Source organism: Artemia franciscana, chromosome 2 (assembly GCF_032884065.1).
Source record: "Artemia franciscana chromosome 2, ASM3288406v1, whole genome shotgun sequence".
NCBI lineage: Eukaryota > Metazoa > Arthropoda > Branchiopoda > Anostraca > Artemiidae > Artemia > Artemia franciscana.
Genome location: NC_088864.1, coordinates 58,112,734 through 58,125,719, shown reverse-complemented (window position 1 = coordinate 58,125,719; position 12,986 = coordinate 58,112,734). Strand labels below are relative to the sequence as shown.

At 36.4% G+C, this 12,986-nt stretch overlaps 1 protein-coding gene across 3 annotated transcripts in view; it reads right to left on the bottom strand.

Annotated features, from left to right (window-relative positions):
* Positions 1 to 43: 43 nt before the first annotated feature.
* Positions 44 to 12,986, bottom strand: part of LOC136043837 (N-acetylgalactosamine kinase-like) — a 75,735-nt gene continuing 62,792 nt past the window's right edge. For 2 of the 3 annotated variants that reach the window (XM_065728774.1, XM_065728773.1), the window contains exons 8-9: positions 11,025 to 11,217; positions 291 to 621 (exon numbers count right to left, since the gene is read on the bottom strand). In XM_065728774.1, coding sequence (XP_065584846.1) covers positions 450 to 621; positions 11,025 to 11,217 — 365 coding nt within the window. In that variant the 3' untranslated portion in view covers positions 291 to 449. Of the gene's footprint in view, positions 622 to 11,024; positions 11,218 to 12,986 lie in introns of all 3 variants that reach the window. The other variant, XM_065728772.1, reaches the window with a different exon arrangement.

Below are 12,986 nucleotides of genomic sequence, written 5' to 3'. Positions count from 1 at the left end.
AAAAGTATTTTCATGGTACTCTTTTCAATTTTTTCTTTGTTTTCAATTTGTTCCTGAGGAAGAACTCTTAGTTCCTCCTTAGACTGCATGGTTTCATCAAATAAAAATAGGCAAAGTATCCAAAGAAACTGTAAACCGAAAAAATTTTAAATGTAGTACTTTATATTTTAGAAGCTGCTTACCAAATTTTTTTAACACATTTAATAATTACTTTAATAATTATTAAAAAAATAATTTTGTTTATTAGTTCTGCAATTATGAGTTATTTTTTTTTCGTTAATTTAGTACAAAGGCCTTATAACTATTTCTACTCAGAGATGGGAATACCAATATCGACAGTTCTTAAAAAACATACATTTCTTAAAAACCCAAATTAATAATATACTTAAATAACCCATATTATCGATTTGATTCGTAAATAGAAGACAACACCCTTAATATCCTAGAAATCAGGCTAATTCTAAAGAAAAGAGGGTGGCACCAGGGCCTGGAGATGTAACAAACATCACTTGACTCCTGGCGAAATTTTTCTCAAGCTTCTGATAGTAGTTCTTCCAGACATATTCCTGGACTTCTTCTACCTTCTCAGCAGGTATCATCGCCACAGCACAACCACCCCATCTATAATAAACGTCTATGATTCAATAATTTAAAAAAAATTTCCTCTGCAGAATTACCGTAGTTCAAATCTTCATTAGCGATAAAATAAATACATAGAAGATGAAAAACTAAACTTATGTATTTCAAGGCACGTATTTCAAAACGATCATACTTTTTTCTATTATATAATGCCTTCTTGACAAATTCAATTTTACTTAACATTACTGAAGATTTAAAATTTCTTTTTCTTTGGGGGAGGGGAGGGATAGCTTGTCTCTACCAATAATAATAATAATAATTTTATTTTTGCCCAGTCATACAAAAAAGAGAAAGCAGAGTAATAAAAAGAAGAACAGGAAAAACAAGAACACTCAGCAGCATAATAAACTAGCAAACTTCTTCATTTGCACTTGTTGATCAGATGTAGAGGCAAAAACTCGAACAATGTTTCCGACGCCCTTTTTCTGCACTTATTTCAGTAGACAGCACAACGACAATTGGGTCCACCGTATTTTGAGATTTTAAAACGAACATGTTTCTTTTGTAGAGCGGGTATTGAAGCAAAAACTTGAGGTATTTGCAGTATACAGACCGGAGTCCTATAGTGGCCATGCGTAAAGCAGGTGAGGGAGAGCAACCGCAGCGTAAAGCTTTGTAGTAATCTTTCTGCTCAAGCTAAATTTTCGAGAGACAAGTTTCCCGTAGCTTTGAGCGAATACTGTAGGTTATTTTTTCAATTATTAGTAAACAAAAACTTCTGATATCATGACCGTATGTTATTTCCAGGTACTTCATAGGCTTTTCGGGGAAAATTTTCGTTTGTCCAACCGTCACACATATAGGACCACTACTTTGCTATTTGCTTGCCGAGGGACAAAATTTCACAAACTCCGTCTTTAGCGCGTTGGCCCTTACACAGATACTTTTGTAACCAGTTGTCAGGCGGTCAATATTTTCTTGCAGAGAAGTAAGGTTGCAGCTTAAAACCAGCAGGTCTTCAGTATATGGGGAGCAGACCGAGGTCCCATAGATTGATACTGAATCCTCCAGCAACGTTTTATGGAACACTCGCTAAGCAAGTGCCATCAGCAACAGAGACGTTACGAACTAGGGGATCCCCCAACTCCACACAATGGATTTAGAAACTCGAAGAAAAAGTGTGAAATTGTGGCGCAAACTTCTCATTTTTTTAAAAGAATAAATGAAGAGAAAAAACAAGGCGATCCATGAAAGAGGATAAACATTCTGATATGATATCCACAGAAACACATCTCTGGAAATTTTGGTCTGTGGTGGTTAAATGATTCAAAATAATGAAAATTGTTTTACGATTATAAATCCCTATCATAGCTAGCGCAATAGCACTAACCAAGTAATGAGCGATGTGGGCACAATGTATTATATATATATATATATATATATATATATATATATATATATATATATATATATATATATATATATATATATATATATATATATATATATATATATATATTTGTTTTAGACCAGGGAACTTCGTATGGAAGGGGTTGTTGAGGAAACTTCAAAAAGGGCTCATCCGAATGGAAATTGAAAGGGATAGCGCCCTTTTTAATAGTGGAAAGCGATTGGAGGGCTACTAACATCCCTCCTACGGCCAGTATTTCCTCAAATACATCCAATTAACAATTTGAGATAGCCGTTTTATTCAACACAGCTGAGAGACCCAGAAATTATGTCTTTGAGGATGACACCCCCCCCCCCCAGCCCTTAGTGCAAGGGCTATAAGTTATGTCCTGGGTGCGTGTAAGGTTTATATAGAAAGTGTGATCATATAAATTTCGGAGGAGGCTCATTGGATCAGATCTATCAGAAGTTCTAAGGCCTTTTTAAAGATTCAGAGTGATCGGAGGGTGGATACCAACACGTATATCGTATTTTCCCAAAATACAGCTTATAGAAATTTTGAGATGGTCATTTGTTGTTGCAGAAACTTCAAAAAAGGCTCATTCAATTGGAAATTGAAGGGGCTATTGCCTTTTTTAATAGTCAATAGTGATTTGAGGGGAACTAACCCCCCTCACGCGCCCACCATTGCCCCAAACATATCCAATCAAAATTTTAGGATAGCCATTTTGTTCAGCGAAGTTAAAAGGTCTAAAAGATATGTCTTTGAGAATGACAACCCCCCCACCACCCTCAGGCAAGGGTGGTAAGTTGTGCCCTGGGGGCATATCAGGTTTTACAGTAGGGGTGATCATTCACTGAATTGGTAATCAGAAGTTTTAGTACCCTTTCTAAGATTCAAAGTGATTGGAGGGCGGATATTCCCCCCAGACCTCGTATTTTCCTAAACTACATCTGATAGAAAGTTGGAGATAGTCATTCGTTGTCGTAGAAACTTCAGAAAACGCTCATTCGACTGGAAATTGAAACAACCTTTTTAATAGCCAACATTTATTGAAGGGCACCAAGCCCCCCCCCCTCCCACGCCCATCAATTTCCAAATCACATCTAAAAATCAAAATTTTTAGATAGTCATTTTCTTCATCGTAGTTGAAAGTCTAGAAATTATGTCTTTGAGGATGACACACTCCTCCTAAGAGCCCTCAGCGTAAGGTTACAAGTTATGCGCCCGAGGGCATATAAGGTTTTTATCGAAAGGGTGGTCATATAAACTCAAGAGGGGGCTCATTTGATTGGAAATCATATGTCCTGGTTCCCTTTTCAAGAGTCAAAGGAATCAGGGGCAGTCACCACATCCCCCTAAGTTTAATTTTCCACAGATGCATTCGATAAAAATGTTAAAATATGAATTTGTTCAAACATAGTCCAAAGATCATACAATAAGGTCTTTGGGGTGGACAGAATCCCCCAGAGTCAAGGGATAAGCGTTGTAAGATATTCCCGACGGTAATGTAAGGTTTTATGGACGAGATGATCATGTGAATTTTAGAAGAGGCCCATTTAATTGGAAATGCATAGTTCTAGCTCCCTTTAAAAGTCAGACATGATGGAGAGCAACTATGCTCCCTCATAGACATCCTCATTTCCAAAAACACATTCAACTGAAATCGTGAGATAGCCATTTTGTTACCAATAGTCCAAAAACCATTTAACAATGTCTTTAGGGTGGACACAATCCCCCAGAGCCTACGGGCAAGGGTTGTAAGTCATGCCCAGGGCATATACGGTTTTTATGGAACGGGTAGTTGAATAACTCTAGATAGGATGGAGCAACTTTGATTGGAAGTCGGAAGTTGTAATGCCGTTTTTAAGAGTCAAAAATGAATGGAGGGACGCCAGCCCCTCCCAAAACCTATAATTCCCAAAAACATTTCCGATCGAAAATTTAAGAAAGCTATTTTGTTCAGCATTGTTGAAAGGTCTATTATTGGGGATCACAGTCCTCAGGACAAAAGCTATAAGTTGGGCAATTCGTTCATTGTTTTGACACAATATATATTATTGATAAAGGTATGCAAGTTTGAATTTTACTTTACAAGAAGACGAAGGGTGTCCTGGTGAGCCTTTCAGAGAATGTTGAGGAAAGTGTTAAACTAAATCAAAATACGTTATGTGTATACGGATTGTCAAAAGAGTACAACACAGGAATGCCTGAGTTGGAAAATTCAGGAAGTGATAAGGGAGATGATCAAAAAGGCAATATTTGCATGCTATCAATACTACTACAGCTACCATCACTACTGCTATCACACTACTCCATTTACAGTATTGGGAGGAAATCTGAACTAAATCAAAAGAAACTATGTGCATGCACATTGTCAAAATAGCGTATCTCAAGAATCGATTTAAGTTTCAAGTTGAAACTTTCAGAGAATTATGGTAGTAGACTCCAGCATGAGAATATGAAAGAAACTTTCAAGGAACAGTTGAACACTAAACTGGAGAGTTTAAAATTTGACAATGTGGAAGACGAATGGAATAACCTTAGGAAAACATTTGTGAAGTTGCTGATGGTGTCTTGGGGAAGAAAGTTAACACCACAGCTAGGAATATTAGTGAAAAAGCTTTATGTTTAGAGAAGAAGGGGTCTATGAAAAAATGATCTGAGTGATAGATCATATGAGAACAAAAGAAATGTAAAGAAAGTGCAGAAAGTTTTAAGTGAAGTAAAGGCCAGGGATAGAATTGCCGAGGATCTGGAAGATGTAGCTAGACGGCATAATAGTAAAATACTGTACTGGTATGTTAATAAATTGACAGGGAGTATTCAATCTGGACTTTTCCCAGTTAAAGATAGGAACGGGGCCACAATTAGTGACAAGGAAAGGGTTAAAGAGAGATAGGCAGAATATTTTGAGAAAGTGCTAAACCGAGTTAGAGTTGCAGGAAAGATATAGAGGAAAACGAAAAACTTTGTGATACCTTGGATGTGAAGGAAGATGTCTTTTGTGGGGAAGAATTAGCGATAGTACAGAAAGTATTAAAAATAATAAGGCTCCAGGTACTGATAGTGTGGTAAATGAATTTCTTAAATATGGCGGCTCTGAGGCTAGAAATAAGAACTGAAGATTATGAATACGATTTTTGAAAAAGGGGAAGTACCTAACGATTTTAGAAAAACCTTAATCAAACCACTGCATAAGAAAGGTAATAAAAGTGAGTGTGGTAATTATCAAGACATTAGTATGGTCTCTGTAGGTAGCAAATTACTTAGTAATATGATACTTTTTAGGCTGAGAGATGCTGAAGACAAAGTTTTAAGAGAAGAACAATAAGGTTTTAGAAAGAGTAGAGGATGTTTCAACCAAATTTCCACTCTTAGGTTAATAATTGAGAAGTGCCTGAGTTATCAAACACCTTTGGTCCTCAGTTTCATAGATTATGAGCTAGCGTTCGATTCCAAAAGAAACCCTCATTCTTACGTAGTTCTGCGATTTGAGTTACACCCAACTTCTTTAAAGTCGAGGTGGTTATTGGCCAAGTTTCTCCACCACATTACCCGCATCTTTGTGAGGTGGCCTATTCATCCACCTAGGATGACAATTCCTAGTCATCCTAGAATGGAAATTGCCCTGGTGATTCATGCATTGACTTTGTTTTGATTAAACGATCACTTCACAGAATGCAGGCACTTCACAGAATGCAGGCGATGTGCGTGAGGTCGTTCATGACAGCTACTTGGTTTTGACATAGCTCGACAGCAGAAAAGATGATGAAATAAGATGAGATATTTAATTCGAAAAAACCAACAGAGAGTGGTAAAGAACTGTAAGTAAGGAGTGACGCGGCGATTGGAGGGCAATTACACCCTCTTCCACGCCCCCTTTCCCTAAAAATCTTTTGATCGAAACCCGAGGTAGTCATTTTGTTCAGCATAGTTTAAAGATCTAATGACTATAAATTTAGATAAAATATGACCCCACCCGCCCTCAGCTCCAGGGTAAAGGGTTTTAAGGTACGAAATTTGCCCATTGTTTACGTATAGTATTTGTTAATAAAAGTATACATGTATTTTTCGGATGGGAAGGGGATGAATTTTCTGCTGAGGAGATTTTCCACGGGGACAATTTTACATGGGCAGGGAAGTTTCTATGGGGTTAGCTTTTCAGAGGAAATCTACACTGGGGGACTTTGCCCGAATTCCAATACGAAAGAAATTCTTTTTATTTGCCTTACTTTCTGTTTGATGACTCAATTTTACGCGTAAAGGTGTTAATGGTAATTGTGCGGGGTAATTTTTTGCAGGGATTGAATTGTCTAGAGGATCTTTCTGTGGAGAGGAGGGATTTTTCCGTGGAGGTCAAGCCTGATTTCCTGGCCTTATTTCGAAAATGATAAGAAATTAAATTTTAAAAAAGATTTTTTTTCAACTAAAAGTAGGGAGCAACATTGAAACTCAATATGAACAGGAATAATTATGTATATGAGGGGGGGGGGGGGTTGCCCTCTTTTCAAAACCTCGCTCTTTATACTGAAGTTTGAATTTTATCCCAATTCTTCATGAAAGACTCCTGAAACACAAGGATTGTTTAATTAGAACAATACGAAGATTTTTCTCGAAGTACTAAAACTTTTAACGTGAAGAACGAGGAGTTGAAGAGGGGCAACCCACCATCATATACGTAATTATTTCTGCTCGTTTTCAATTTCAATGTTGTTAATTACTTCAGTTGAAAAAAACCTTTTCTTGATCATTTAATTACTATCAGAAGCCACGTAAAGCCTAAGTCTAATTTCATAAATAATTATACAAGCAGAAAACACAAAAAAAACATAAAAAACGAAAAATCTGGCAAACGACACCAAAACAACAATATCAGAATGAAAAATCATTCGTTAGTTAAAACAATGAAACTTCAAAATGTCCAGAGTAAGTCAAAAGGAAAAAACTAGTAAAACTACATAAGAATTAACTATTATAGCCTATAGGCTAGATTAACAAAAACTCTTTTAAAAGGACATATAAAAAAGTTAAGAGGGGGACAAAACAAGCGAACAAATATATAACTTTGGCAGAACCAATACCAAATAATAAAAGAGGAAAACTAGCGGGATATTTTTTTAATATTGGTTCTCTGTTGAAGGGAACAAAGATTTTTTCCTACCAGGAGGTAAACTAACAAATGGGGGTCAAACAAGGAACAGGTTCACAGTTAGCAGATTAAGAAATGGGGCGGGCAGAATCTGGATGGGCAATGTCTTTTAGAGAAAACACTTTCTGTGCGATGGCTTGTTATTGCAAAACAGAGGCGAAACATCTTCTACGTCCAAATGTTCCCAACCTGGCTTTTTTAGAAGAAGAGAGTGTGGAGCCATAGATTCTCAGAGCAGTTCTTGCTAAGCAGTTGGCGCGCTGGGTAGGGAATCCTTTATCCGAGGGGCACAGGCTCGATTCCTGGCGTGGGCGGTTATTTGGTTTAGGACGGGGATCAGCGGCGTGACTGTGAAAGCTCAGCCAGAGTCGACCCAGCTCCAAATGGTTACCTGGAGAAATCTGGGGAAACTAAGGAGGAGAGTTTACGAAAGCACAGATGGCTGGTCCGGAGGTCTCTATTGCACTTCCTGGCTGAAGGGCCCTGAAACAGAGATCAGCACCACCGGTTTGAACCTTGAGAGTTTAGTGCCGTCATACTTATTTTGGGTGTCAGGGTAGAAAATTAGAAAAGGATATTCAAGATGTGGGTGGAGAGGGGGACTACGAATCCTTAAATAAGGGGAAGGGGAACACTAAATTTATTTAGGAGGCAAAGAACGAAGATAGATGCATTAGCTCTATGGATAATATCTTTAACAGACGCCCACTTTAAATTATGAGAAATTGTAACCCTAAGTATTTTAAAGAAGGGCATAACGATTTCTGAGGGGATAGGGTTAAGAAAACGCTACAAGGTTTTAAGGGAATATACTAGCTTTATCATGGGTTTAGAGGGGTTTACTCTCATGTCTAAGTCCTAAGCATCGTCTATAGTGTCATTGAAGTTGCTCATACGGTAACTTGTTCAATTCCTATAGTAGGTCTCAACAACCGCTAGGTCATCCACAAATTTTCATCTGTAAGGAAATTCCTTAGTAAGGCTGTTAATCACAACTGAAAAAAGAAGGGAACTTAGAAGAATATCTTTTGGTACTCCATTGCAGACAGGGAGGAGTCTGGAATAAGGATTCGAATATTTTAATAGATATGATGTATTTGATGAGAAGGAGTTGACCCATTGCACCAGGAGAGAGATATTATTGAATTCATTGATAACTTTCTTAATTAATATATTATGGTTAAGTAGGTCAAATGCTTTTTGAAGGTCCATAGAGATCAAAGTTAGCCAGCAATTAGGCTTTTCGACAATTTTCTCAATTGAGTCGACAAGAACAACCTAATAGGAAGCAGATGTAGATCTAAAGCTCCAGAATTGCCCCAGGTTAGTAAGAGGTAGGATTTTTCATGAAATCTTTCTTATAGTTAAGAGAATATAGAAATGAAAGAAGTAAAAAAAATACCTTTATGCCAGGCTTTCTGTCTTTCATTCTAAAGGGAGAATGAAACCCTGTTTCCATATGTGCGGGAATTACCCAGACTCGGTAATCCCGTTGGAAAAGAACAACAAAGACTTTGAAAGGAAGCCACCAAAAGCGCTGATAAGAAGAGATGGGGTATCCAAAGAGTAAACACTTATTTTTTTCAATTTTCTAAATCTTCTTCCGATCTCAGACAAAGATGTCATAGGCAGCGCAATAGCACTGTCTAAGTAAAGAGCGATATGGGCACAATAGTAGTATCCCCTCAACAATTTTAAACAGAGCCATAGAAAGTGTAAAATTGGGACTACTAGCCCCTAAGAACGTTATTACATGCATCTGGGTCTTACACAATACTATAGCGCAAGTGTAACGTAATAGTACACCTGTACGTTACGTAATAGGGAATGTTTTCTTCAAGATGCAGGAGCTTGTTACATAATAGAACGTGTTTTTTCTTTGGTTGTTTAAACAAACTTTCGAGTGTTAGGACTTCTTTACTTCAGGATTTTTTTTTATTGTTACGTAATAGGGCTTATTTTCTCATTCAAATGTTACATAACAGAGTATTTTTTTTTCTTTGGTTGTTTCAAAACCTACGAGATGCAGGAAAAAACCTTCAGGTTCCCCTTCCCCACTCAAGTAAGGAAATGGTCCCCAGTAATCATCACCCAATATTTTCATACTTCACAAACACACATAGCCTTTTTCTGTCTGCAAACAGAGGATTTTCCACCATTTTCTATGAGCAGAACCGTTACAGAGTTTAGACGTCGATTGATTTTTCTAGGAACAAAAGTTTGTTATTCTAGTAGTATGGTAAACAAAAGGTGCCCCGTTATTTTCAGGAAACAGGAGCATCACGTGATCCTCTACTGGTTCATTTTCTTCAAGCAAGAACCGAGTAATTTTTTATTTTTCCCGGGGGGTATAAAATTGCGGTCTTGAACGAGCTTTCCCATCATTCTTGTTTTAGATTTTGAAGGTGCAACTCGTCTTTGAAAAATGCATATGTCTCAAAAATACCAACAGGTAAGGCACTATCTATATTAAGGATACCCCGTCTCCCCACCAAAAAATAAGGTGCGTATACCCAAATTTAACCTACTATAACTCAATATTGAATTACCAGCTAAACCAATCCCCTCCCTCATAAAGTAATTTTATCGGAGGTATAATAATCTTATTATTATCACGTCAATATATAAGCTGTATTGGTTATTTCAACGTATTTTTCGCGATTCTAGCAGAAAGGTAAACTTACATCCTTCATATATTTGAGTTAGGCATTATTCGCCATCAGTCTCCCTCTTTATGCTAACTGCTAATGACCTTGAATAGCACAATGCAACCTGGCTTTCGACTGCCCACTGAGAATTTACTAAGAAGGTTCGGGTATTCGAGGGAAAACATCATCCGTCGGTTATTGAGAAGGCAATGCCAGGAGGATTTGGACGATGGAAGCGAATAATCTTTTAAGATTATTGGCAGTAACTTCAGAAGATTAAGGCAGGTTGAAGGCAAGATGGTATAGACTCCTGCAAAACACCTTTTATACGCCAAAATACTATTTGTTTGGTTTATGAGTAAGCAATTATTCAACCTTACTTTTGTATTAAGATCAGGCAGATTCACGAATTTCTCTTATAAGTGTTTTTCTTAGTTTAGTAGCTTCATCCATTTTACAATTTCTGGAAAGATCAAGGATTAATCATTGAAACAGTCTTTAAATCGTTTTTTTTTTGGGGGGGAGAAATTAAGATTCTTATTAATTAGATTTTTAAGGAAGGAACAACTTTTTTATTAAGACTTTGTAAATTGTACATAGGCTATCAGACCAATCTTCAGTATCCAGTCACATTCCAAGAGAGAAGGTCCGAATTTTAAAAGAGGACGATAAGAGCCATACGTTATTGAGAAAAGAATACTTAAAATTTGAAGAAAGGGACAAGAGGAAGAAAAGGTAATAATTCCCACAAAACGGGGACAAAACTGAGGGGGACAGTAAAAATTATTCATAGTAGTTTTGATGGGATCCACGGAGGTGTTTCCCCTAGCAGTTGGTATTCAAGCCATTTGCTTAACTTGAAGAGGAGAGCGAATTGAATTCATCATAAGGTTATTGGCGTCATCTATTAAAAAAAAAATTCCAACAGTTGGATATTTAGAAATAACAAGATCAGCATTAGTCTGCGATTGCTGGATAACTGCGTTTCACAACAATATTTTGGCTAGGCGAGTAATAGAAGGCTAAAATTGCAAGAACATTATACGGATGAAGGAGTACTTTTGGCCTAATACCTGGCCAAAAATTTCATCATGCTCAGACAAACTGGGACTGGAACAACTTTGGGGTAGTTTGCTCTTCGTAAAAAACAAGACACCAACAAGTACAAGTTTTAAAAAGGACCTATGGAAAATTTATGTACAAAAAACCATAAATTTAATTAATTTGATCATACCCAGCTCCAGTAAGGCGTACTCCATACGCCATTGGGGCCACAAGGTTGACTAGTTTATCAAGTTCCGGGTGACTACATTCGTAGAGGTCACGACAGGAGGCATGACTTTCATTCATAAGTTTTCCAAGTGTAGCAAGGGAGGCTTGCTGAGGGTTGTCACAAGTCTTTTTAAATTCTTCTACACGAGCCGCCTCTAAAAATTATTTTAAGTTACAGAGCACGTAAAATTAGCTTTGAGAGCCCAGGTCAAACGAATAAAACATATGAATAAAAAATTAAGTAAATATCACAATTCCTTGTATCTATACAGCTTTGAATGTTATCCATTTAGTTTTGATTCCAATTAAGTTTCTAAAAGTAATGAAGATATAACAAGACATTGAAAAAAAAATTCAAATCATAAAAGGTAATAGAAGTGTTACATCCTTTGGTACTTGCATGATAAACCCACTACCGCTCTAGTTGTTCATTCAATGACAATTTACGTTTTTTTTCGTTAGTTTCTTTCAGCTTAGCGCGAGACAAGACAAAGAGAAGTGACAGAATAGATGAAAAATATACAATTTGGGCTATATATTTGCACATTAGATATGGGAGTGGGGATAAAGTATTTGGAAAGTGTAAAGTTAGAAAACAATTCTTACTAAATAATATGCAGAATAACTGTACCTAAAACATGAGGCATGCACACCCACTATACTTTAGTCAGCCTCCCCCCATAAAGTGCAAATATATAGCCCACATTTGCTTCTAAAGTATATGTTTTATCATACTTTGGCATATTTAATTAGGATTGACGTCAGAGAAACATATTAAATGAATATTAGGGAGTGGGTATATCATACAAACACCAATCCTTTATCGAAAACTAGATTAAAAAAAAGCGTTTTTCCCTAAAGTAAAAACCCACGCTAAAACCTTAAAACGACAGAAGTTTAACTATTATTTTAATGAAAAAACTCAAATTTTCCAACATTTACTCTTTACTATAATGCTTTAAAAACAAAAGTATCACTTAAAGCACCAAAGACAGTTAAAACGACATCTGATACTTTGAACTGGTTAAATGGAAACTCAAACAGCCATTTACATCTAAAAAATCCGAGAAATTGGCTATTCAATTATTTCTGAAAAAGACTATGTAGATAGGGAGTTTTTGGTTGCAGCAGGTACTAAAGTATGAAAAACGAAACATGGAAAAATCAGCAAAACGTAAGGTATCAAGAAATTCAGCAAATCTGGCCACTCTCAAGCAGAGAGTAGCCAGATTTGAGAGTGGCAAGAGATTTTTCAGAGAGATGCAATGAGTCTTTCAAATGGGTCTATTTTCAGTTTTACGGCTTTGATCCTTCAAACCAGAGATCTGACAACACTGCTCTGACGATGCAGTTGTCTTTGAGAATCAAAAGATTGTTAATACTTGAATTTTTATAGACAAAAAGCATATAAAATTAGTTAATTATTTCTGGTTATTTCTTCTTCACGGCAGTTAACTAAGAAAAAATAAACATGAGTGAAAATCAGGAAAACGTAAGGCATCAAGAAGTTAAGCATTTGTACTAAACGTAAGGCATCAGATGGGACGCATTTGTACTGAAAACAATTTTGTATGTGTGTAAGCTAATTTTTGTTTGTTATTTTTTGTAGCCATGGTCCTTGTGGCTTTAGAGCATTAAATACTTAAAATATCTAATATTTATTATGTATCCTATTATGTTTGTTTTGTTTTTGTGATTATTATGTTATTTAATTGTTATTGCTACGCACTATGCGTTTTATCGTTATGTATGTTACTATGATGTGTTATAATTTTGTGCACAAGTGTTTGTTTTTCTTTTTTTGCCATGGCCCAAAGAGGCTTTCGCTTTGCAATAAAATATCTATCGATTTATCTATTTATTCATAATAGCCATACAGATAAACTAAATCACAAAAGTAAGTAGAGCATACCATACAGAAAAC